Source organism: Hippopotamus amphibius, chromosome 4 (assembly GCF_030028045.1).
Source record: "Hippopotamus amphibius kiboko isolate mHipAmp2 chromosome 4, mHipAmp2.hap2, whole genome shotgun sequence".
Classification (NCBI taxonomy): domain Eukaryota; kingdom Metazoa; phylum Chordata; class Mammalia; order Artiodactyla; family Hippopotamidae; genus Hippopotamus; species Hippopotamus amphibius.
This window is the reverse complement of record NC_080189.1, coordinates 75462361-75490280: the sequence shown is the minus strand read 5'-3', so window position 1 is coordinate 75490280 and position 27920 is coordinate 75462361. Positions and strand designations below refer to the sequence as shown.

At 42.9% G+C, this 27920-nt stretch overlaps 1 protein-coding gene across 1 annotated transcript; it reads right to left on the bottom strand.

Annotated features, from left to right (window-relative positions):
• Positions 1 to 309: 309 nt before the first annotated feature.
• On the bottom strand, positions 310 to 16616 carry PKD1L1 (polycystin 1 like 1, transient receptor potential channel interacting). The gene is given in 10 exon segments (XM_057732580.1): positions 310 to 395; positions 398 to 459; positions 2513 to 2608; positions 2610 to 2727; positions 3187 to 3297; positions 3674 to 3801; positions 3803 to 3834; positions 5547 to 5630; positions 13184 to 13266; positions 16571 to 16616. Coding segments are annotated over 10 exon segments (846 nt in total).
• Between the last annotated feature and the right edge of the window lie 11304 nt (positions 16617 to 27920).

The window sequence follows — 27920 nt, the reverse complement described above, 5'->3', positions numbered from 1 at the left end:
TGGTCAGTCACCTCCTCACCAAGAGTAACAAGGTGACCGGAGGCCGCACAGGAGGTGAGGCCCACCCCAACTACAGCGAGCTGCAAGGTTGAAGAGAGAGGGCTACCAGATGGGCCCCCAAGGAAGGAAGGGCTCACTGGGATACTGTGACTTGGAGAGCAAATGAACTGCAAAAGCACTAAATGGACGCTGGTCTCAAGTACATTCACACCACAGAGGAAGAAAACCGCAAGAAGGAGGGGATGAGCTAGTGTACAACTGATTTCCCACTACAGCTATTTTTACGTTCAGATAAGGGCTTCACTAATATTATTTTTCATGGAGAATGTGGTATGAGAGGCTCAGCTGCAGCCAGTTTCTTGGTTTCTGCCAGTAGTTGCAGATGCCCTTCCCGTCATGCCATAGAGTTGGGAACAGAGGTGAGTCAGGTTGAGCACTGGGAAGACAAGCTGAGGGAGGCAACGTGAAACAGACCAGACAAACAAAAATACCTGTAAACTGTTTCTTAAGGTCTGAAATCCACGGGCACTGGGGGCAGTCTGAATGCATCCAGCATGGAAACCCCACCCAGGGCCAGGTGTGACAGACACAAATGAGTTCGACAGGGGCTCTGCACTCCTCGAACCCCTGCAGCGTAAATATCGCACGCCACTGCCTAGCAGGTCTGCTAAGCTCCATGCCAGTCCCTCCCACTGTTTCCTCCAGATGCTCTAAAGAATGTTTTCCTGTATTTACGAAATATATGAAATATGAAATAGATATTATCAGTTTCCTTAGGCGAGTAAAAAACCTTTAAAAGCTCCTGCATGAGGAATTTCTTTCAAGTTCTGTTGATAGTTATCTCGCCATTGATGAGCTACCCATTAATCCACGCCTTGGCTTATTCATGCCTCGCTCATTCAGAAGAACCAAGGAAGAAGGGGATGTTCAGTAACATTGGGAAATAACCTCTTCGAGCCAAGTCAGCCCTGCAGAGCTCCTGTGGACCCTCTGAGTTGACACTTTAAAGCTAAAAATAATCCTCTTTTGGGGATCCCCCATTCCCTCCCTCTGGGGAGTAGTGCTGGCACATACTCACATTCACTTCAAAGCAAAGAAAGAGTGAGTGTTCAGTGAGTGCCAACTATGTATCCGGCACTATGTCCCTGGAACAAGAACGGTAATGACTGCTTTGCAGAAGATGGACTGAAATGACATAGCATGTGTGGAAAGCATCCTGTGAGCCACAACAGCCAGTGAATACTCATCTTAAATTACTGCACCCCACTGTCCTGCCTCCATGCCCTCAGCCCATCACAGAGTGTTTTGTGGCTCTCAGATGGTCACACATCCAAACTCAGATTAGGTTATGTACATTTCTGGAGTTGAAGCACATAACAGGGGGCTTACACATTGTTTTCCGTCTTCTTTTGGAGTCATATGCACTGTGCCCCAGGGGCCCACTATCAGAAGCTGCAAATGTTATCCAACAAAAGTTCATTTTTGGTGGTTCATTTGAAGGTATTGGATAGCAGGGCTGAGCCAAGTCACACTGGAGTCTGGGACAAAAGGAAAAATCAATAGCACTGATTCTGTCTTCGTTTAAAATTTTAATATTCTGTCCATCATGAATTTTTTGGGCACGATTTTTGGCTTTTTATATTGCACTAGAATAGTACTTATCTTGATGAGTTTTTGGTCCCCCAGGTGAGTGCATCACCTGGGAGAAGCCCATTCTTCCATCCTTCCCCTCCTTCTGTGCTCACACCACACAGGCACAACTCTGAGGCTCCATTCACAACCCCGATACGGACTGTGTCATTCAACTATCTCTAGAGTCTGAAACCTCATAGCATTTCCCCTCTTCACTCCCAAGGCAAAGCACGCTTGACCTGGAGTGTCCGCTGGTCTTAGATCTTCATAGCACAAAAGTGAAATACAGGCCAAAGGCAGCAACGTTCCTGAGGAAACGTTCAGAAGGCCTTCTGGTGCTTTCCAGGGCTCAGGGAGGCTATAGGAACATATGCCATCTTGCCAAGGTGTGTGCACCCTCACCCACCCCCAACTCATATGTTGAAGCCCGAACCTGCAGTGTGGCTGTTTCTGGAGATGGGCCCTCTCAGGAAGTAATTAAGGTTACATGCGTTCATAAGGGTGAGGACCCAGCGACAGAATCAGTGTTCTCATAAGAAGAGAAAGAGATACCAGAGACACCAGAGATCCCTCTCTCTACCACATGAGGATACAACAAGAAGGCAGCTGTCTGCAAGCCGGGAAGCGGGCCCTCACCAGCACCCGACCGCACCATCACCCTGATCTCAGACTTCCAGTCTCTGGAACTGTGTTTGCAGGTTAAGGAAATCAGTGTTTGCAGGTTAAATCCCCCAGGGTATGGTATTTCATCATGGCAGCCTGAGCTAAGGTCCAGCTGCAGGTAAGCACAAGGCCTGTCTGGAGGAGGGTGCCCAGCCTTGGGTGAAGCCCCTGTATTCCCTGAGTGGGCCAAGTGCCCAGTGAACTCCCCTCTGGAAGCAGGAGGTGGTACTGCAGGGCTGAGTCACTGCAGAAGATGGCAACTGACTCTACCAGGGAGGAGAGCGAGAGGCCCCCAGTGGGGAGCATCTCAGCTCAGCAACACACTTGAGAAGAGCTGGGCTGGACGGTTGTAGAGGGTAAAGTGCATGGACACAGCCCTGGAGGTCTGGTCCGTCCAACCACTGGCCCTGGGGCCGGTCAAGGCCGCACATGCTGTGGGCCTGCAAGGTGCTGCTAGTCAGAGGGGCCCTAGCAGCGGCCAGCCCCAGGCCCCACACCCAGACGCCAGATACAACTCCTGGGATCACAGAGCTCACAGATGGCCCTCCTGTGTCTTCCGACCCCCTCAGCAGTTCATTGTCCCTCTCCTTGCCTGGGACCCCCAGGCAGAGGGAATCCTGGAGAAAGGAGGTCTTCCATTTCCTATAGGTACAACCTAGGGAGAGATACCCCATCTCTCACTACAAAGCTTCTAGAATATTCATTTTTCTTTTTTGGCAATGAACTCCACCATTGGAAAGAAGCTACCTTTCACCAATCGGTACTTAGTAACAATTAAATCATTTCTTTTTTGTTGTTATCAGTATTACTCAGAGGCAGGCATTACTGTAACTGCCACAGAGCTCCCTGTCAGTCTCAGACAATCTGCTACCACCAGTGTTAGCATAATACCAGGGAGGTGGTGATAGGGGCAGTGCGACTGGTGGGACAGGCCAGGCTGGCCGACTGCAGTCTGTGACTGCGGTGAGGCTGGGGACTCGTGCTTGAGCCTCTGTTCCTCATCTGCACCATGCATGACAGAGGTGGGGTCAGCCCTACTTCACAGAGGAGCTTGAGGACCAAATGAGGCCATATAAACACCCTGCTTAGCACAGAACAAGTGTCCTTTAGGTTCTATAACCTCCAGACCTTCTAGCACTCTGGAAGGAACTTTTGGCTTGTGTTTTCTCCTGCACTTAGAGACTGCAGGTCTGAGTTTGCATTTGACTTCTGTCATGGCCTAACCACATGCCCCTGGGGAAGTGACTCTGTCATTTCACAGTAATGACCACCTCATTCTGGCCCTGGGAAGCTGCTCTCAGTGCAGACCTGCTGCACACGGGCAGCCGTGCTGGAGTGGACAAGTGTTGATGAAGCTGACCCTCTGAATCACGCTGACCTTGTGCTGCCCAGGCTGAGCTCTCCTCCCAGGAGCCTCTGGGGCCACTTGGGGCCGCTCTTTGGATCTCTGGGTCTATCACAGAAGGGGTTTCAGGGCCTCCATCTTTGGGGCTACATGTAGGGAAAGTCTTTGACAAATGCTGAAAATGGGCTGGGAGGCTGGGAAGCTTAGGAAGAAATCACCAATCAGGGGACTTCCCTGGTGGTGCAGTGGTTAAGAATCCACCTGCCAGTGCAGGGGACATGGGTTCTATCCCTGGTCTGGGAAGATCTCACATGCCGTGGAGCAACTAAGCCCGTGTGCCACAACTACTGAGCCTGCATGCTTGCAACCACTGAAGCCTGTGAGCCTAGAGCCCGTGCTCCACAACAAGAGAAGCCACAGCAGTGAGAAGCTCACGTACCACAACCAAGAGTAACCCCTGCTCACCACAACTAGAGAAAGCCCACACTCAGCAATGAAGACCCAATGCAACCAAAAAATAAAAAAGCCACCAATCAGAAGAAGAATCAGATGCACATTTCAAAGTCTGCTTTGCATCTGGGGGTTTCCAGGCCTGGCTGCATGTGAGCACATATGCTTTCCTGACACAGGACCCTCTGCTCCCTCAGTGCCCCCTTATGGTCCCCGGGCTCTAGCTTTAGCTATGAAAGGCTGCACCTGAGTCGTCCACCAGTCTGGGCTTGGCTATCAGATTGGTTTCCACTACAGGATGAGGCAGGTAAGTGCCCATCTTCACACACACCCTCCCACTAGGAAAAGACATGTGACATTCTATTTTTAGATATTTTAGATAGAAATATCCTGGTTTTGTTCAGAATGCCAGGTTTCTAAAAGGCCAAAGAGTGGACCGAGCGAACTTGCAGCAGAAGGCCAGGATAGAAAGAAGGTCCAGGGAAGAGTTGGCAGAGAAGGAAATGAAGGCAGAGGCCCACACTCTCCAAACCCTGGGTGGCGGTGGGGGGGGTGGGATCATTTTCAAATCACAGCCAGACTCTCAGAGATGATTAAAATGGTCTTATGCATCACTAATTATTAGAGAAATGCAAATCAAAACTATAATGAGGTATAACCTCACACCAGTTAGAATGGGCATCATCAGAAAATCTACAAACAATAAATGCTGGAGAGGGTGTGGAGAAAAGGGAACCCTCTTACACTGTTGGTGGGATGTAAATTGATACAGCCACTATGGAGAACAGTATGGAGAGTCTTTAAAAAACTAAAAATGGAATTACCTTATGACCCAGCAGTCCCACTCCTGGGCACATACCCAGAGAAAATCATAATTCAAAAAGATCCATGCCCCCCCGTGTTCATTGCAGCACTATTTACAATAGCCAGGTCATGGAATCAACCTAAATGTCCATCAATGGATGAATGGATAAACAAGATGTGGTACATATACACAATGAAACATTACTCAGCCATAAAAGGAATGAAATCGGGACATCTGTAGAGACATGGATGGACCTAGAGACTGTTATACAGAGTGAAGTAAGTCAGAAAAAAACAAATATCATTTATTAACGCATATATGCAGAATCTAGAAAAATGGTACAGATCAACCAGCTCACAAGACAGAAATAGAGACACAGAGGTAGAGAACAAGCATATGGACACCAAGGGGTGGGAGTGTTGGGGTTGGATGAATTCAGAGATTGGGATTGCCATACATACATTACTAATAAAGAAAAAATATAAAATTGTCCACTTTATATGCAGTTTATTGTATGTCAATTATATCTCAATAAAATTCATTTAAAAAGCAAAAAAAAAAAAAAAAGGTCTTATGATTTCCTGGCTGAATGTCTCCTAGATTTTTCTAACTCAGTGTATTTTTAGAAATAAAAAAAAGGGAGCATCTTACCTCACATAAACTATCAGGAGGAACTTTGAGCTATTTAATGACCAAATTCCCTACGAGGTAGCACTTTCCTCCACGAGCTCTGGGCTGGAAGAAAAAGGAACATGAAGATGCCTGGACACACTGTGAACCTGGGGCACCATAACGCAGCCATGGGTGAGCTCTGATTGTCTCAGGTACCAAAGCAGAGGTCAGAACTTTACTTTAAAACATTCTAAAGGTTTAGCCAGCATTCTAAGAAAGATGGCAGCTTCCTCCCCAGTCTTTGTACCAAATTAGAATGATCTATTTTTATCCTTTTCTAAAGTCTCTCCAGTGTTGTCCCTGTAACTCCACAGAATACCACAAATGTAAGATTAGAAACACAGTGTTTGAGGAATGCAGGACAAATAATTTATTATTTTTTTAAAGGTTGAAAATAAGAGGGACTTCCCTGGTGGCGCAGTGGTTAAGAATTTGCCTGCCAATGCAGGGGACACGAGTTCAATCCCTGATCCAGGAAGATCCCACACGCAGTGGGGCGACTAAGCCCATTCGCCACAACTACTGAGCCTGCGCTCTAGGGCCTGCAGAAGAGGGAGGCTGGGACCACAGGTAGAGATGCCATCCTTCCTCTGTATTACTGTCTCCTGGGCCTGGCACCTAACCTTTCCCCAGACCAAAAAAAAAAAATCAGAACATCAGCAAACCCTTGCTTCCCAGGATGGCTGTGAGCATTAGATGAGAAGGCACAGATCAAGTGCTGTATTGACACATAGTAGGGTGCCAACAAATGCTAGTTTGTTTTCTTCCCATTAACTTATTACACTTGTGAGATATCTGTTTCATTTTCCAATAAGGAACTGATTTAAGGGAGCAGTGAAATAATGTCAAACTGTCAAAGTTGATCACTGTTAGCTTGCTCAGACAACACGACAGCACTACGAGCACGGGCCAGAGCTGCTCACCGCAGCATCAGGGGCAGACATTTGACTCTGAGCTGCAGCCGAAGGGAAAGGAAAAGAATTTCCTCAGAGTAAGAAAAGTACTTCTCATCTAGCTCTAAAAATCTTTCTTATATGTGGCTCTGCACTAAGGGACGCTGAGTAAAGTCAGAGGTGATGAACTCAGCAACATTCCTACAACAAACAGAAATGGGTCTGATGTAGCTGCTTCACCATGAACAGGGGGGCCAAAATACTTCCCAGGGAAGGTATGTTGGAAAGAGACAAAAAGTTAGAAAAGGATATAAACTCAAATCATCCAAGCACACACAATTTTAGTTGTTCTGTCTTTTCCAACAACCAAATCTAGATCACTCCAAGAATAGACTGTTGGACTTCCCTGGTGGCAGAACAACTAAGCCCGTGCGCTACAACTACTGAGCCTGTGCTCTAGAGCCTGAGACCCACAACTACTGAGTCCACACAGCACAACTACTGAAGCCCAAGTGCCTAGAGCCTGTGCTACACAACTAGAGAAGCCACTGCAATGAGAAGCTCGCGCACCGCAACGAAGACCCAATGCAGCCAATAAGTAAATTTAAAAATTAAAAAAAAAAAAAAAAGAATGGACTGACCATGAGTTCTTCAAGTGATGGTGTGGTTTCATTAATCTAGACTTGAGAGGGAAGTTGGTCTATCAACAGTGGGGGCCCGGAGCCAGCTCTAACCCTCCTGAGTCAGCTGTGCACTCTCCTTCCCAGCTCCTCATCCAGTGACCAGGGACATGCTGGTTGTGTGAAACAGACCACAGTGGGAGTATTTACACCACAGGAAGTGGTGGGCAGATGCTATGAATTAGTGCTTTTGCTCCTGGAGAGCCAGTTGTTAAACGTTTACCAGCACACCATGGAGACTATGTTATAAGCACATGTTTGCAGCAGATATTTGATTGCTGATTAAGAGCAGATTTTGGAGATAATTTAGAAGTGCTCCAAAACCCAATAGTCATGACAAAAATTGGACAATATAAAAGGAAAAGAAATCAAAGACAAAGAAATGTCATGTTAGTGATATGTTTAGCAATACATCATTAGCATATAGATTAACAGAGAGAAGCAAATAATCTCAACCAACAATTTATATGTACTATAAATATGCTGAAGAATACCTATGGTATGGAAATAAAAGTCTGGTGAGCTAACTTATCTCACTGGTTCTATTTCCTTTTCCTTACAGAGTGGCTATCTCCCATCTATTCCTGGCCTTAATCTTTCATTTTATACATTTTCAGAATCTAATCTCTGCAGGCCCTTCATTGGGTGCTGGGTATCACTTCTCTATACTGATTGGAACCTTGGTCGAAACATCTCAAATGCAGAGCAAGCTGGGGACCTGCAGGAGCATTAGGGGGTGGGGTCGAGAAGGTGAGGCACTCAGGGAAACAGAGACTGGGGAAGGAGTGGAGGCTGGTGAAGAATGAATGAAGCAGACACAGTCCTGTGAATATTCACAGATGCAATCAGGGAAAGGATAAGAATGGAAGAAACAGAGAGGCAAAGAGAGTGGAAGCAAAGGAGGAGAGAGGGGAGAGGTGAAGATGCTGGCCAGTTCTCTACACAGTCCTTATGATCTGCTCTGGAAAGCAAGAGTATTTGACAGACCAACTGTACGTCTATAGATTATATGCTTTGTATTCTGCATATAAAAAGTAGAGAGATGTAGATTTTTTTTTTGGTTGCATTGCTGCACATGGACTTTCTCTAGTTGCGGCGAGTGGGGGCTACTCTTCGTTGCAGTGCTCGGGCTTTGAGGCATGTGGGATCTTCCCACACCAAGCATTGTTCCCGCACCAGGGATCGTTCCCACACCAGGGATCAAACATGTGTCCGCTTCATTGGCAGGCCGATTCTTAACCACTGAGCCACCAGGGGAGTTCCAAGAGATATAGATCTTTAAAGGCTTTAAAGCCACATTGTGTTTGCACAATTTGGGGGAAACATTATCACTTTCTGACACTTGTTCCCTGTTAGGATGACATTAAAGTAAAGAAAGATGTGAATGTGACCCAGACATAAACGTCCCACATCCAGAATGTACACATCTCATGCTTCCTTCTTGATGCACTCAGAGAGCAGGAAGTGAATCAAACAACCCAAGAATGTTCCCACTCTGTATTAATTAGAGTAATTATATAGGACAGGCCTCTGAAAGTAGCTAAGCAATGCAAAAGATAAAATCAGCAGTTATTTTCCACTTATGGCATGTGGATATGGTGACTATTTGTGTATCAGTGCTTTATTTGGGGAGTTTTGTTTTACTTGGAATTCCAGTGAAAACTTATTGAGTTCAAAAAGACTTTAAATAAAACTCAAATATGATGGAATCCAGTACCATGATAATTTTTTGTTAAAACACAAGAAATCAAGCAGGCCAACTGCCTCACCTTACAGATGAAGATATTAAGGTCCAGAGTCAAAGGACTTGCCCAGAGTCATCTGGTGACCAAATGAGAGCTAGAAACCCAGTTCCTGAATGCAACTTCATCCATTTCCCTACTGTGCTTTAGCTCTTCCCCGACGTGCTAGCAAATGCTAAGCCTTGTTGAAGAGTTGTGGGTGTGTCAGGATCTGACAGTGGAACATCCTGTTATGAACCAGGACTCACAGATATCCCTGCTCTGGGGACAGAGTATCTAGAGATAGTGAGTTTTTGCATCTTTGTACAAAACGTTAATCTAAGCAAAGCAAGAGGGCCAGCCTGTGAGCCACTGACCCAATCACATCAACTGCTCTGTACACAAGACATCACACAAATATTATCTCAGCTGCAACATTTCTGATTTGAGTATCAAGAGGCAAGAGTTCATATGCCAAGAAATATGTCAAGTAATGCTGACTTATGAAATGTGAGGTAAAAAATAAACTAGGAAAGCCAGAAATCTCTCAGGGTTGGAGTTTCATTTCCAGAGAGGACCACCCGAATGGTCACTTTGTTTTGTGCACAGCGCCACCTGCCGGCCCAAACTGAGACCCTGCACAGGTTAAGAGAACTGAAAAGTGGGCCATTCATGGAAATAACTGCTCTTTTTGCAAATAGGGAGGCAGAGAATACCACTTCATTTCACTGCTAGAATGTTTGCCAGTAAAAAGCTGGATTACTGAGTTATGGAAGGTCCAAACTCATGAACTGAGACACCCAGTCCTACTTTCTAGTGGGTCCTAAATGTACCTTCGATCTCCATTATCTGGGTAGGCATCAATTACTCTCTCTCCTGTGGAAGATAAAAATCACTACGTCCTCAAATAATAGATATAATGTATCTATTATTTAATATAATAGATAATATTAAATAGGTTTGACAGCCACCAACCCCTCCCAAAAATAATTCAACAAAAATAATTTACATCAATTTATGTCAAATTAAATTACTTAGTCAAAGGCAACGTATCCACAGAAAAGGAAAGAAAGAAAGAAAGAAAGAAAGAAAGAAAGAAAGAAAGAAAGAAAGAAAGAAAGAAAGAAAGAAAGAAAGAAAGGAGAAAAAAAATACTTACACAAGCACTATAAAGCCAGGTGCCCTGAAGAAAGATAAAGGCAGGCCTTGAGAGAGAGAGAGAGAGGTGGGATAGGAAAGGGACTATTTTAGAGATGGTGGTCAGGGAGGTGCCCTTGGGTAGAGGCTCAGAACAGAGACTTGAATGAACTCTTTGAAGGAAATACTTTGGGAATCATGTGTGATGTGGCTGGAGGGAGGGAGTAAGGTGATAAGGTGGAGATGACATGGGAGAAATTACCAGGGGCCTTCGGCTGTCAAACTAAGTGTGGTGGGGGCTCGTTGGAGGGATTGGTCAAGGGAGGGGCAGTCTGATTTGTGGTCCTAAAAGTACTCTGGCTGTGTGCAGTAAGATGATTGTAGGCAGCAAGGTGGAAGAAGATACGCAAATGAAAGGTTCCTGCATAGTCTAGGCAAGGGATGGTGGCTGGACTTTGCTTGGGGAAGACTAATTTGAGACTTCAAATAAAGGTCATTGAAATAAGATCTGATGGTAAATATTGGGGGATTAGAATGAACTCAGCTGTCAGGAAGAATAATTTTATGAATGCAATGCTTTTTCCTCATTCAGTATTATTTATTAAGCACCTACTGTGAGTGTAAAAGCAAGTTTCTAAAACAGATGTGTATTGTAAACAGGAAAGAACACAGTGAAGCCTGAGAAATCAAACTGTTGAGGCATTTGAAGAGGACTCTGAAAGAGCACACTGCAGTAAACTGGATGAAGAGATCATTCACTGAGTATCCAGCTATTCATTCCACAGACACAGCCATCACTCACTGATGTTCATTATTCATTCCACAAATAAATCACTCACTGATCATCTGTCTATTCATTCAATAAACAAGTCATTTGCTGATTATCCTTCTTTTCACTGGACAGATAAATAAATCATTCACTGACCATCCATTTGTTTATTTGATCACATACTCAAATGAGCAATGTGCTGGGTACTGTGATAGTTCTAGGGACACAAGTATAAACTTGCTGTGGAAGCTTTCCTCAAAGAGCTCAGTGTAAGTAGGAGAGACAGACATAGGAAGAGTGGATGAGTTTGATGAGCCACCTGCTTTAAGCAGGGAGAAATAAAAACACTGGGCTGGGACTTCTCTGGTGGCACAGTGGTTAAGAATCCACCTGCCAATGCAGGGGACATGGGTTTGATCCCTGGTCTGGGAAGATCCCACATGCCATGGAGCAACTAAGCCCATGTGCCACAACAACTGAGCCCACATGCTGCAACTACTAAAACTCTCGAACCTAGAGCCCATGCTCAACAAGAGAAGCCACCACAATGAGAAGCCCATGCACTGCAACGAAGAGTAGCCCCTGCTTGCTTCAACTAGAGAAAGCCCACATGCAGCAACGAAGACCCAATACAGCCAGAAAACAAAACAAAATGAAACAAAAACAAACAAACAAACAAAAAAACACTGGGCTGCTGCGGAAAGCAGAGGTGCTACAGAACAAGAAGGAGGGAGACTCCTGAGAGGAAATCAAAGCCAACTGGAAAATAAGAACCTCTCCAGGATGACAACTTGGGAAGGATGAACCAAGTTGTGGATGAGGGACAGTCCCTATCGGGGCCTGCGACTACTATAGGGTGTCTGAAGCACAGGGTACCTAAAGTGCAATAGTAGGTGAGCTAGAATAAAGGTTTCAGTCAGCTCATGTCATGCAAAGTAGCTTAAACTTTTCCCTATGACTCTGGGAGCTCTTGGTGGTCTTGATGCAACAGAGTGGCATGGTAAACCCAGATTTCAGAAAAGGAAGTGGAAAGAAGAGACATGGACACAGGGGCCTCCAGGAAAGAGGTTACAGCCAGAGACTCACAGTCAGCTGACTGCCTTTCTTTGGATGGTATTGCTTCTTGGATATCACTGTAATAAGCTTCAAAATCCATATAAAAAGCAAAATCATAATGTTTCATTTAAAACCACAAACTCCCCTGAAATTAATACCAACTCTCTCCATGGATAAGGGACATTGCCCCGGGTGTATTTCTGCACATCGCTTTATGGATTACAAAATCCCCTCAAAACAGGATTTCATTGCATCATTACAACAGAGGGAAAGGCAGATGTCACGTCTCCAGCCCGCAAAAGGAACAAGAGTTCCAACTGCATGTGTGGCTTTCCAAAGATGACCCATCAGCCAGGGTGGGGACCAACCTGGAATTCTGCCTTCAAGGGTGCTTTCATTGTCCTTTCAGAGGATTCTCCTTGCTCTTTTCTCTTAGAAGGAGACAAAAAACATAAGAGCATTCTGCTACAAATGTCACTGTTCTGTCCCCACAGCCCTGCTCTCCCAAAGTTTGTGGAATCCATGGACGGGCCCCTGCCAGCTGACCTGAGACTTGGAGCCCTGCAGTGTGGCGGCACCTGCCAGGGTGTGCAGGGTAAGGAAGACATTGTGGCCTGAACGTGGGCAGCAAAATCAAATGTGTCACTAGGAGAGGGACGGGGGTAGAAGACAGAGGCTTCCTCACTGACAACGAGCTTTTCTCTTGAATCCTTTGTGTTTTTGTTTTTTTTGGCTGAGTTGGGTCTTAGTTGTGGCACACAGGATCTTCGTTGAGGCATGCAGGATATTTCGTTGTGGCACGTGGGCTCTTCGTTGCAACACACGGGCTTCTCTCTAGTTGTGGTGCGCAGGCTTAGTTGCCCTGCGGCATGTGGGATCTTAGTTCCGCAACCAGGGATTGAACCTGCATCCCTCGCATTGGAAGGCAGATTCTTTACCACTGGACGACCAGGGAAGTCCCTCTTTTGAATCTTTAGGCACAAGAATAGTTTCTGAGCAATCTGAAAACCAGTGATAAAGGGAGCTGACTGATCATCAGGGAAGGAGGAGGAGGAGCTGATGTATACAGATGGCCATCGTAGTCCAGACATTGTACACACTGTCCAGTTCAGAGATGGGGAAAGAGATGCCATGAACATCACACATGCAGCAAGTGGTGGATGCAGGTAAAGGCCCCGGGTTGGTGTGATTCCACATTTAAACCACTGGCAATACCTCTTCCCAGGGAGGCCCCCTTGGGGCCGCCGTGTCACCAGCAGCGAGAACCCAGTGCACACTGGTTGTGGACTCCCTTGGAGTTGCCCCCGTGGCTGAGAGGGCAGGTGGTGAGGACAGTGTAGTCATTACCTAAGGACCTGACCTGTTTGGCTCCGTGGACAGTGGACTTGACTTTGATGACTTCAAAAAGGCCCCAAGTCTTGAGATCCCAGCAGTCCCACTGTTCTGCAAAAGGGAGCTTAAACACATTAAATTTAACAATAAGCAAATTTTAAGTATTAAAAATTTGTACCAAAAAAACCCATTTGGTTTAAAAAGCCTACAGATTTCACAAGCATACTCTATTTCAAACAAATCTGACATACATTTGAAAACTGGGCTTCTGAGATAAATGCCGTAGACCAGAAGTTTTCACCTGTGGCACACACGCCAACAGTTGGAAACAGACATATGAAAGAAGGACACAGCCTTGCACAACCATTTCCCTTGGGGTCTGGTCTCCCCCGGTCCCCATGTGGCCTGAGAGGGGCCTGTCCAACCCTATGCACCACTCCCCCTAGCATGGGTTACTCGTGTATTCCAGAAACAGTCTGGGAACTTGGAGTTTCTCCTGATTCTTACTCATCTGTCAGTAAGTGTCTAGTGTAACAATTCTAAAAATTGTTGATAGAATTTATGATAAAAGATCAATAACAAAGAAAAACCTTGCAAGGACATTAAAAAAATGACATCCCAATAAAGAAAGCTTTTACTTTCTACCATGAGGGAGGGAGTCAGATTCTTTGAGAATAAAGGTTGTGATGTATTAGCCTAGAGACATTCACTTTGCTGAAAGTTGAACCACTGTGTGTGTTTCCACCACAAGCTTCTCTGATACATTCAGTATAGGCTTTGATTCAGAAAAACTCAATATACCTAAAGAATGTGGGGACATCTCCCCTGCAAAGAAGGGCACAATTGCCCTTTATGTGTTCGTGGCCCTTCAGCCACGGAGGCCAGCTGTACTCAGAGCTCTACGTATGGAAGATCTGTATGGACCCATTGAGGGGATAAAAAAAATTAAATAAATGGAGAAAGTCTCTGCGGGCTTGGCATAAGCTCCCGTTGAAGGAGCCAGCCGGACCCAACTCAGAAATAAAAGCTCCTCTGTTTGCCATATAGAACCATCTCCCTCATCACAAATATTACCAGTGAAAAGTCCATGACACTCCAAGTCCAAACCCAGCAGCTTAAGCACCAGGAGGCCACAGGCCATCACCAGAGCCCAGCGCGCGTTCTCACGTGATATCATCTGGTCTCACCACCACCCTGTGAAGTGTTATGATCCTCATTCATTTTTCACCCAAGAAAACTGTCTTAGAGCAGTGGCTGCAGTGCAGCTAGCGGTGCCGGAGCCAGGACTAGAAGTAGGCTTCCTGCCGGCTCCTGGCCCCACAGTGTCCCGCCCCAAAGGACACGCAAGATCCCGAGGGACGCAGCCCGTGTCATGTCTTTTTTGTTTTGTTTTGGCGGGGGGGGGGGGTTGTTTTTTGTTTTTGGCTGCGTTGAGTCTTTGTTGCTGTGCATGGGCTTTCTCTAGTTATGGCAAGTGGGGGCTACTCTTTGTTGTGGTGCACAGGCTTCTTATTGTGGTGGCTTCTTTTGTGGCAGAGCACGGCACTTGGGCTTCAGATGCAGCACACAGGCTCAGTAGTTGTGGCGCACAGGCTCAGTAGCTGCGGCGCACGGGCTTAGTTACTCCGAGGCATGTGGGATCTTCCCAGACCAGGAATCGAACCCGTGTCCCCTGCATTGGCAGGCAGATTCTTGACCACTGTGCCACCAAGAAAGTCCCTCCCTACATTCTTGATGATTTGGTTTCATGCATTCGGGTCTTCCTGTGCATGGATCTTGAGTGCGGACAATGGCACTGGAAAGTACCTACTTTCATGACGGCATAGTTAGTCTTCCTTTTCATAGAAGGAATGGAGCCATTTGCTTCTTTCTGCCAGAGGCAAACAGGTTGCCCTGTGTTACTTCCTTGTGTGGACGCTGTACTAGAAGGGTGATGCCTGTCCTCTGCTGTTTCTCAGATCTGTCCTACGCCTGTCTCAAGGGGTCCTTTACAGGTTCCCTGAGCTCTGGCGTCATCTGTTGCACGCCCGTGAGCACCTATCACTCTGAGGGGAAAGGCTGGTCACCCCAGAAACAAGAGGTTATGTTTCCTGCAACCTAAGTGATCAAAGTTTCCGACACTCTGGTCCACCACTGGGTGGAACGAGCCCCCAGGATTTGCAGTGGCTAGGGCTATGTGAGGAGATGAGCAACACCAAGCTTTCCAGTGTTCAATAGAAACCTCCCTCAAGCTCTCTGTTCACAAGCCAGGTAAGGTGTAGAGCCTGGCAGGCCGCATGGCAAGTCTCATTTCCAATTAGGACATGGATGTGTTTCTCCCAAGGTAGGTGAGGGGGGCCCTATATGCAGAGTGAACTTTCAGGGTGTGGAAACGAACCCAAGTGACTGCAGCAGATTGTATTTTCTCTGAGACTTGGAACCTGTTTCTTGTGGTTCTGCTGGGACTTTCTCAAACAGCTAACCTCGCTGGGATTGGAAGCCAGGGTCTCTGCCACTCGCGTACCCTGCTGTAGCCACAGTAGTCCGAATGTCTTTTTCAAGCAACCTGGCCACCGTTTAACCTTGTTCTTGTTAGAAGAATTTGCACCAAGTGGATGATACCTCCAGTTATTTGTTTTATAAATTTGGAAATCTCTTATTCGTCATCCCCAGGCATTGTTTACCTAAAGGAAGTGCAGACGATACCACTAGGAGGTAAATCCTTTCAGTCAGCATCATTAATGTACTTTGAGGAACGTAGCTGCTGTTTCTTTCTATAGCTGTTGTTTCTTGCACTGTGTTCTTGAGCAGAAAACATACTTCAATTTGTGATGTTTTTCTTCTACACTGTCAGAGATCTGTCCAGGCGCCTATTATAAGGTATTGGTTTGGCCAAAACGTTCGTTCAGGTTTTTCCATATGTTACAGGATACCACCGTGAACATTCTGCCCAGCCCAGTACTTGAAAGGTGAACTAAGCTCTGGGGTCCAGCCTTTCAGAACAGTGAGCGCCTTTCCCTCGGTTGGGAGGTTAGCCCTCCAAAGTGTGGATGTGCTTCCTACAATCATGATGATTTGGTTTCATACATTTGGGTCTTCCTGTAGATAGATCTTGTACCTAGGATTTGCAGTGGTTACAAAAATGTTGGGTAGACTGGCAAACCCAAGCTTTCTTGTGTTTAATAGGAAGCTCCATGAAGCTCTGTGTTCATAAGTCAGGTAAGGTGGAGAGCCTTGCATCCTGCATGGCAAGGTTCATTTTCAATTAGGACATGGATGTGTTTCTCTGAAGCTAGATGAGGGGGCCCTGTACGCAGAGTGAACTTTCGGGGTGTGGAAACGAACCCAAGTGACTGCAGCAGATCGTATTTTCTCTCATAATCTTGAAACGCTAGTGTTTCTCTCAGCTCTAATGAGACTTTCGTCAAATAGGTACCTCGCTGGGATATGAAGCCAGGGTCTCTGCCACCTGCATACCCCATTTTCGCCATAGTCATCAGATTGCCTTTTCCAAGCAACCTGGCCAGCATCCTAACCCTGCTCTTGCTGTCAGAGGAAGTTACACCAAGTGGTGATACCTCTAGTTATTTGTTTTATAAATTTGGAAATCTGTTATTTGCCATCCCCAGGCATTGTCCAGCTAAAGGAAATGCACACGATGCCACTGGGAGGTAAATCCTTTCAGATGGCATAGTTAAATGTTGTTTTATATAAAAGCAATGTAGTCATTTCGTCTACAAGAGTGAAACAGGTTGCACTGTTTTCTCTCCTTGTGTGGAAGATACATTGAAGGGTTTTTACCAAGTCTAAGTTCATACTGCTCGCTGCTTGACAGGCCAATAACAGAGAGACGTTTTGTCAGGGCAAGAAATAACAACTTTATCCGGAAACCCAGCCAACCTAGAAGTTGGTGGGCTCATGCCCCAAAGAACCGTCTTGCCTGAGTGAGAATCCAGGCTTCTTTTAAACTAAAAGGGGAGGAAGTAAAGTCAAACACTTCCTGGTTCCCATCAGCCTCTGGAGGACATGTGTTAATTTCTTCCTCCTGCCGTCATTCACAGGTAGGCCTGGTCAGGATGTTTCCTGTGAGCTAAACAAAAGTATTTTAGCTCAATGCGCATTACCTAGGAAGCAGGGTTCCCAGTGTTGAGCCATTATGTATAATTTAAACTTATAGGCAACATCAATTTAGTGATTAACTTCTAATAGAATACAAAATATTCTTCCCTCTTACAGGATGATGCCTGTCCTCTACTGTTTCTGAGAACTAGTGCCTGCCTCTCTGGAGATGTCCTTTATTGGTGCACTGAGCTCTGGTGTCTACTGTCGCACAATAGGCAACGCCTCTCACTCTGGGGGAAGCTGATTACACCACAAAAGAGTGGATGTGTTTCCTACCATCCAGATGATTGACGTTGCATACATTCTGGCCTTACTGTGGATGAATCTAGTCCCCAGTGTTTGCAGTGGCTAGGGAAATGTGACCAGCAAACCCAAGCTTTCCAATGTTAAATAGGAAGTCCCATGAAGCTCTGTGTTCAAATGCCAGGTAAAATGGAAAGACTTGCAGACTGCATGGCAAGGCTTGTTTCCAATTAGGAAATGGATGTGTTTCTCCCAAGCGAGATGAAAGTCCCTTTTTCTCTCAGAGACTTGGAACACTTGTGTTTCTCTCAGCTCTGTTGAGACTTTCTTCAAAACAGGTACTTCATTGGGACTGATAGCCAGGGTGGCTGCCACCCACATACTCCATTGTAGCCATAGTAGTCAGAAAGTCTTTTCCAAGCAACCTGTCCAGCCTTTGTAACAATGATTTTGTTGTGAGAGGAAGTTACACTGAGTGGGTGATACCTGTATTTATTTGTTTTATAAATTTGGAAATATGTTTTTCTAATTCCCAGGGGATGTCTAGCTAAAGGTAGTATGCATAATACCACTGGGAAGTAAACCCTTTCAGACAGCATATCTCACTTTTTCCTAATAGCGAGAATGTAGCCATTTGTTTCATGCTATATGATAGAAATAGGTTGCACTGTGCTCTTTCCTTGAGTGAAATATATTTGAAGGGTGATGCTTGTCTTTTACTGTTTCTGAAATTGGTCCCACGCCTCTTTGGAGAGGTACTTTGAAGCTTCACTAAGCTCTGGCATCTACCATCGCACGAAGTGAGTGCCCGGGGTAGCAATACTCTTATCAGACAAAACAGACTTTAAAACAAAGTCTATTTTAAAAGGACCTTAAAGGGCATTATATAATGATAAAGGGATCAATACAAGAAGAGAGTATTACATGTGTCACATATATGCACCTAATACAGGAGCACCCAAATATTATACATAAAGCAAACACTAACAGACATAAAGGGGGAAATGGACAATAATACATAAATAGTAGGAGACTTTAACACCCACTTATATCAATGGGTAAATCATCCACATAGAAAATCAATAAGGCAACAGTGATCTTAAATGACACAATAGACCAGTTGGACTTTCCTATATTTAGAAAACTATAAAACATTGATGAATAAATTTGAAAATGATACAAAGAAATGGAAAGCTATCCCATGTTCTTGCAATGAAGAATTGATATATTTAAAATGTCCATAGTACCAAAAGTAATCTACAAATTTAATGCAATCCCTTTCAAAATTCCCTTGACAATTTTCACAAAATTAGAAAAAATTATCCTAAAATTTCATGGAACCACAAAAGACCTGGAATTGCCAGAGCAATCTTGAGAAAAAAGTATAGAGCTGGAGGTATCACATTCCCTGATTTCCGACTACACTACAAAGCTACAGTAATCAAAACAGCATGGGGACTTCCTACGTGGAGCAGTGGTTAAGAATCCACCTGCCAATGCAAGGGGCACACGTTCAATCCCTGCCCCAGGAAGATACCACATGCCACAGAGCAACTAAGTCCATGTGCCACAACTATTGAGACTGCGCTCTAGAGCCCATGAGCCACAACTATTGAGCCCATGTGCCACAGCTACTGAAGTTCTCGTGCCTAGAGCCTGTGCTCCGCAATGAGAAGCCACCACAATGAAGAGTAGACCCTGCCCACTGCAACTAGAGAAAGCCTGTGTGCAGCAATGAAGACTCAATGCAGCCAATAAATTAATAAATAAATAAATTTATTTATTTAAAAAAAAACACAGCATGGTACTGTACAAACATGGATCAATGGAGCAGAATAAAGAGCCCAGAAATAAACCCATGCACATATAGTCAATTAATCTACAACAAAGGCAGCAAGAACGTATAATGAAGAAAAGACAGTTTCTTCAATGAGTATGCTGGGAAAACTGGACAACTACGTGTAAGAATAAGATGAAAACATTTCCTCATACCATATACAAAAATAAATTCAAAATGGATTAGAGACCTAAACGTAAGACCTGAAACTGTAAAATTCCCAGAAAAAAACATAGGTGGAACACTCTTTGACATAATCCATAGCAATATTTTTTTGAATCTGTATCCTAAGGCAAAAGAAATTAAAGCAAAAACAAACACATAGGACCTAATTAAACATAAAAGCTTTTGCACAGCAAAGGAACCACTGACAAAACAAAAAGACAACCTACTGAATGGGAGAAAATATTTGCAAATGATATGACTGATAAGTGGTTATTATTCAAAATTTATAAACAGCTCATACAACTCAATATCAAAGAAGCAAAGAACCCAATTTAGAAATGGTCAGAAGACCTGAATAGACATTTCTCCAAAGAAGACATACAGATCGCCAACAGGCACATGAAAAGATATTCAATATCACTACTCATTAGATAATTGCAAATTGGAACCACAATGAGATAGCACCTCACACCTGTCAAAATGGCTATTATCAAAAAGAAATCTATAAACAACAAATGTTGGCAAGGATGTGGAGAAAAGGAAACCCTAGAACACTGTCAGTGGGATTGCAAGTTGGTGCAGCCATTATGGAAAACAATATGGAGACTGCTCAAAAACTAAAAAATATAACTACCATATGATCCAGCAACTCCACTGCTGGGTTTATATCCAAAGAAAAGGAAAACAGTAATTCAAAAAGATACAGGCACCCCAATGTACTTAGCAGCATCATTTATAATAGCCAAGATATGGAAGCAACCTAAGTGCCCACCAATAGATGAATGAATAAGGAAGACGTGGTATATACTTATGAATATTAGTCATAAAAAGAATGAAATTCTGCCATTTGCCACAATATGGATGGACCTAGAAAGTATTATGCTTAATGAAATGTCAAAGACAAATACTGTTGTCACTTTTACACAAAAAATAAATACATATAAAATATATATAAAATAAAACAAATGAAGGTATGTAATGAAACAGAAACAGACTCACAGACATAGAGAACAAACTAGTGGTTACTAGTGGGGAGCGGGGAGGAGGGAGGGGCAAGATAGGGGGTAGGGGCTTAAGAGACACAAACTACTATGTACATAATCAATGAGCAACAAGAATATATTGTACAGGACAGGGAAATATAGTCATTATTTTCTAATAACTTTAAATGGGATATAATCTATAAAAATATTAATAACTATGTTGTACACCTGAAATTAATATAATATTGTAAATCAACCATACTTCAACTAAAAAAAAGATTTGGTGGTCCAGTGGTTAAGACTTCACATTACAGTGCAGGGGGTGCAAGTTCAGTCCCTGGTCAAGGAGCTAAGATCCCATATACCTGGTGGCCAAAAACCCAAAACGTAAAAAACAGAAGCAATATTGTAACAAATTCAATAAAGACTTTAAAAATGATCCACATAAAAAAATATTAAAAAACACAAAAATAAAAGATTTTATTTAGAACATGAAGAGATGGCACACAGGATGAAAGCAAGTATTTGCACATTTTCTATATCTGATAACAGTCCATTACCCAGAATACAATTACAATTATAATTCATCAACAAAAAGATGAACAACCCGATTTTTTAAATGGACAAAGGACTCGAAAAGACTCTTCTCCAGACAAGACATTCAAATTGGTCAACAAGCACATGAAAAAAATGTTAAACATCATTAGTCATGATCAAAATGCAAATTAAAGGCCACAATGTGATATCCTTTCACACACACTAGAACGGCTATAATCAAGAAAGCTAAAAATAACAAATGTTGCAATGATGTAAAGAAATTGGAACCCTTAAACATTGCTTGTGGAGCTGTCACATAGTGCAGTCTGTGTATATAATAGTTTGGCTTTTTCTCAAAAAGATAAAAATACAATTACCATATAGTTCAACAACTCCACCCCTAAATATGTACTCCCCAAATTGAAAACAGGTTCTGAAACAAAAACTTCTACAAGAAGTTCATAGCAGCACTGGTCACAATAGTCAAGAGCTAGAAACAACTCAAATGTCCATCAACTGGTGAATGGATAAACAAAATTAGGTAGAGCCATAAACTGCCATATTACTCTGCTGGTTAAAGAAATAAGATAAAATGGTACAGCTACTATGAAAAACAGTATAGTGGTTCCTCAAACACTTAAACGTAGAATTAATGTATGATCCAGCAATTTCCCTTCAGATTCGAAACCAGAGACTCAAATAGATATTTGTACACCCATATTCTTAGCAGCATGGTTCACAATGGCTATATTTCCACAAAGGTGGAAGTAACCTAAGCGTCGATTAAGGGAAGAATGGATGAAAAAAATGTGGTCTATATACAATGGAATATTACTCAGCTTTAAAAACTAAGAAAATTCTGGGACTTGCCTGGTTGCACAGTGGTTAAGAATCCACTTGCAAATGCAGGGGATGTGGGTTTGAGCCCTGCTCTGGGAAGATCCCACGTGCCACAGAGCAACTAAGCCCATGCACCACATCTACTGAGCCTACGTACCACAACCACTGAAGCCTGCACATCTAGAGCCCGTGCTCTGAAACAAGAGAAGCCACCAAAATGAGAAGCCTGTGCACTGCAACGAAGAGTAGCTCCCGCTCACCACAACTAAAGAAAGCCCTGTGCACAGCAATGAAGACCCAACACAGTCAAAAAATAATTAATTAATTATAAAAAATAAAAATAAATAAAAACTAAGAAAATTCTGACACATGCTACAATGTGGATGAATCTTGAAATAAGCCAGTCACAGAAGTACAAATATTAAGTGATTCTACTAATATGAGGTATTCAGAGTAGTCAAATTCTGAGAGAGAAAGTTGAATGTGGTTGCCAGGGGCCAAGAGGAAGGGGTAATGTTGAGTTTGTGTTTAATCGATATAGAGTTTCACTTACGGAAAATGAAAAAGTTCTGGAGGCGGTCATATTTGTACAACAATGTGAATGTAGTTAATGTCACAGAACTGTATACCTAAAATGGTTTCAATGGTAAATGTTATGTTATGCATATTAAAAAACAATGAAAAATGTGAATGAAGTACTGATAACAACACAAACATTGAAAACATCCTAAATGAAAGAAACCATACAGAAAAGCCCACCAAAATTGGAGTTATCTGTGCACCTTAAATCTGTCAAAGCTGTGAAAATGAGGGAAAGTTTCAGAACAGTTCCAGAAAAAGAAAACTGGATCAGAATGGAAAAAAGACATTTTCACAGTTACGATAAGTCGTAAAAGTTGAAGTAGGCCTGTGGTTTGGATTATAAGGTGGAAACCATAATGATTTCCTCATTTGGGGTTATGTGGTGAGTGTCCCTGTTTGGGGTAAAACACACTGGGATATTTTGTGCCACTTCGGCAGGTATGGTAAAGCATATGGTAAAGCTGAGGAATCTGAATGTTGAGGTAGAGTACTTTGTACTGCAATTGAGGGTTTTCTGTATGTTTGAAATTACTGGAAAGTAAATTACTTTTCAAAACAACCATTTCAACATCATGCTAGGAAAGCAGAGAAACATCAAACTTCCTTATAGAGACCAAGCCTCTGGAACTCAGATTCATTTCACCCAAAGTGGTGAACCTAACGGCCCTCGCAGGAGTACACGTGTTATTAAGAGGCACTGTGGGAAGATTATATTAGCAGCCACCATGTCTTGGGTGTTGTGGATGACCTGGATGTGGCTGAAACAGTGGGATTTTTAAAGTTCCAATATTCCACTTTGCCCCATCAAAAAACTATTAGATGTACAGTACATCTGAAACTAACAAGACATTGTATATCAACTATACCTCAATTTTTAAAAATTTTTTAAAATAAACTAGTACAGTAAAAAAAAAAAAAAAACCTATTAGGAAGAATCAAGATGGCAGAGTAGGAGAACGTGCGCTCACTCCCTCTTGCAAGAGCACCGGAATTACAACTAACTGCTGAACAACCATCGACAGAAAGACACTGGAACTCACCAAAAAAAAACCACCCCACATCCAGAGACAAAGGAGAAGCCGCAATGAGACGGCAGGAGGGGCGCAATGGCGTTAAAATCAAATCCCATAAATGCTGGGTGGGTGACTCACAAGCTGGAGAACAGTTATACCGCAGAAGTCCTAAGGGTTCTGAGCCCCATGTCAGGTTTCCTAACCTGGGGGTCCAGCAATGGGAGGAGGAATCCCCAGAGAATCAGACTTTGAAAGCCAGCGGGACTTGATTGCAGGACCTCCACAGGACTGAGGGAAACGGAGACTCCACACTTGGAGGGAACACAAAAAAGTGTGCTCACCAGGACCCAGGGGGAAGGAGCAGTGACCCCATGGGAGACTGAACCAGACCTACCTGCTGGTGTTGGAGGATTGCCTGCAGAGGTGGGGGGCAGCTGTGGCTCACTGAGGAGACAGGGGCACTGGCAGCAGGGGTTCTGAGAAGTGCTCATTGGCATGAGCCCTTCCAGAGTCCGCCATTAGCTCCAACAAAGCGCCTGTAAGCTCCAGTGCTGGGTCACCTCAGGCCAAATGACCACCAGGGTAGGAACACAGCCCTACCCATTGGCAGACAAGCAGATTAAAGTGTCACTGAGCTCCACCTACCAAATCGGGTTAAAATTTTACTTAGCTGCACTGACCCAGCCCAACCCACCATCAGTCCCTCCCATCAGGAAGCAACCACGAGCCTCCGAGACAGCATCCTCCACAAGAGGGCAGACAGCAGAATCAAGCAGTATCAGCAGTATTTCACCTTGTGGAACTGAAAATCACAGCCACAGAAAGACACAGAAAATGAAAAGGCAAAAGACTTTGTACCAGATGAAGGGACAAGATAAAACACCAGAAAAACAACTAAATGAAGAGGAGATAGGCACCTTTCCAGAAAAAGAATTCAGAATAATGCTGGTGAAGATGATCCAAGACTTTGAAAAAAGATTGGATGCAAAGATCGAAAAGTTGCAAGAAAAGTTTACCAAAGACCTAGAAGAATTAAAGAACAAACAAACAGAGATATGCAACACAATAACTGAAATGAAAAATACACTAGAAGGAACCAATAGCAGATTAATGGAGGCAGAAGGACGAATATGTGACCTGGAAGACAGAATGGTGATAATCACTAATGTGGAAAAGAATAAAGAAAAAAGAATGAAAAGAACTGAAGACAGCCTAAGAGACCTCTGGGACAACGTTAAATACACCAACATTCGCATTATAGGGGTCCCAGAAGGAGAACAGAGAGAGAAAGGACCTGAGAAAATACTGGAAGAAATTATAGTTGAAAACTTCCCTAACATGGGAAAGGAAATAGTTACCCAAGTCCAGGAGGCGCAGAGAGTCTCAGGCAGGATAAACCCAAGGAGAAACACGCCAAGACATATAGTAGTCAAATTGACAAAAATTAAAGACAGAGAAATGTTATTAAAAGCAACAAGGGAAAAATGACAAATAATATACAAGGGAACTCCCACCAGGTTAACAGCTGATTTCTCAGCAGAAACTCTACAAGCCAGAAGGGAGTGGCATGATATAGTTCAAGTGATGAAAGGGAAGAACCTACAACCAAGAATACTCTACCCAGCAAGGATCTCATTCAGATTCGATGGAGAAATCAAAAGCTTTACAGAGAAGCAACAGCTAAGAGAATTCAGCACCACCAAACCAGCCTCACAACAAATGCTAAAGGAACTTCTCTAAGCAGGAAACATAAGAGAAGAATAGGACCTACAAAAACAAAAACAAAACAATTAAGAAAATGGTAATAGGAACATACATGTCAATAATCACCTTATATGTAAATGGATTAAATGCTCCAACCAAAAGACACAGACTGGCTGAATGGATCCAGAAACAAGACCCACATATAAGCTGTCTACAAGGGACCCACTTCAGACCTAGGGACACATACAGACTGAAAGTGAGGGGATGGAAAAAGATATTCCATGCAAATGGAAATCAAAAGAAAGCTGGAGTAGTGATACTCATATCAGATAAAAAAGACTTTAAAATAAAAAATGTTACAAGAGACAAGAAAGGACACTACATAAAGATCGAGGGAACCATCCAAGAAGAAGAGATAACAATTATAAATATATATGCACCCAATATAGGAGCACCTCAATACATAAGGCAAATGCTAACAACTATGAAAGAGGAAATCGACAGGAACACAATCATAGTGGGGGACTTTAAAAGGCCACTTACACCAATGGACAGATCATCCACACAGAATATTAATAAGGAAACACAAGCTTTAAATGACACAATAAATCAGCTTGAATTAATAGATATCTACAGGACATTACATCCAAAAACAGCAGATTACACGTTCTTCTCAAGTGCACATGGGACATTCTCCAGGATAGATCACATTTTGGGTCATAAATCAAGCGTTGGTAATTCAAGAAAATTGAAATCGTGTCAAGCATCTTTTCTGACCACAAAGCTATGAGATTAGAAATCAATGACAGGAAAAAAAAAAAAACTGTAAAAAACACAAACACATGGAGGCTAAACAATATGCTACTAAATAACCAACAGATCACTGAAGAAATCAAAGAGGAAATCAAAAAAAACCTAGAGACAAATGACAATGAAAACACAATGATCCAAAACCTATGGGATGCAGCAAAGGCAGTTCTAAGAGGGAAGTTTACAGCGATACAATCCTACCTCAAGAAACAAGAAAAATCCCAAATAAACAATCTAAACTTATACCTAAAGAAACTAGAGAAAGAAGAGCAAACAAAACCCAAAGTTAGCAGACAGAGAGAAATCATAAAGATCAGAGCAGAAATAAATGAAATAGAGACAAAGAAAACAATAGCAAAAATCAATAAGACTAAAAGCTGGTTCTTTGAGAAGATCAATAAAATTGATAAACCTCTAGCAAGACTCATCAAGAAAAAGAGGGAGAGGACTCAAATCAATAAAATTAGAAAGGAAACAGGACAAGTTACAACGGACACTGCAGAAATAAAAAGCACCATAAGAGACTACTACAAGCAACTATACGCCAATAAAATGGACAACCTGGATGAAATGGACAGATTCTTAGAAAGGTATAATCTTCCAAGACTGAATCAGGAAGAAATAGAAAATATGAAGAGACCAGTCATAAGTAATGAAATTGAAACTGTGATTAAAAATCTCCCAACAAACAAGAGTCCAGGACCAGATGGATTCACAGGTGAATTTTATCAAACATTTAGAGAAGAGATAACACCCAGCTTCTCAAGCTCTTCCACAAAATTGCAGAGGAAGGAACACTCCCAAACTCATTTTATGAAGCCACCATCACCCTGATACTAAAACCAGACAAAGATACTATAAAAAAAGAAAACTACAGACCAACAGCACTGATGAATTTAGATGCAAAAATCCTCAACAAAATACTAGCCAAAAGAATCCAACAAGTCATTAAAAGGATCATACACCATGATCAAGTGGGGTTTATTCCTGGAATGCAAGGATTCTTCAATATATGCAAATCAATCAATGTGATACACCATATTAACAAACTGAAAGATAAAAACCACATGATCATCTCAATAGATGCAGAAAAAGCTTTTGACAAAATTCAACACCTGTTTATGATAAAAACTCTCCAGAAGGTGGGCATAGAGGGAACCTACCTCAACATAATAAAGGCCATATATGACAAACCCACAGCAAACATCCTTCTCAATGGTGAAAAACTGAAAGCATTCCCTCTAAGATCAGGAACAAGACAAGGATGTCCACTCTCGCCACTACTATTCAACATAGTTTTGGAAGTCCTTGCCACAGCAATCAGAGAAGAAAAAGAAATAAAAGGAATCCAAATTGGAAAAGAAGAAGTAAAACTGTCACTGTTTGCAGATGACATGATATTAAACCTAGAAAATCCTAAAGATGCCACCAGAAAACTACCTGAGCTAATCAATGAATTTGGTAAAGTTGCAGGATATAAAATTAACACACAGAAATCTCTTCCATTTCTATACACCAACAATGAAAAATCAGAAAGAGAAATTAAGGAAACAATCCCATACACCATTGCAACAAAAAGAATAAAATACCTAGGAATAAACCTAACCAAGGCAGTAAAAGACCTGTACTCAGAAAACTGTAAGACACTCATGAAAGAAATCAAAGAAGACACAAACAGATGGAGGGACATACCATGTTCTTCGATTGGAAAAATCAACATTGTGAAAATGACTATATTACTGTAAACAATTTACAGATTCAATGCAATCCTGATCAAATTACCAATGGCATTTTTCACAAAACTAGAACAAGAAATTTTATGATTTGTATGGAAACGCAAAAGATCCCGAATAGCCAAAGCAACCTTGAGAAGGAAAGACGGAGTTGGTGGAATCGGGCTTCCCAACTTCAGGCTATACTACAAGGCTACAGTGATCAAGACAGTATGGT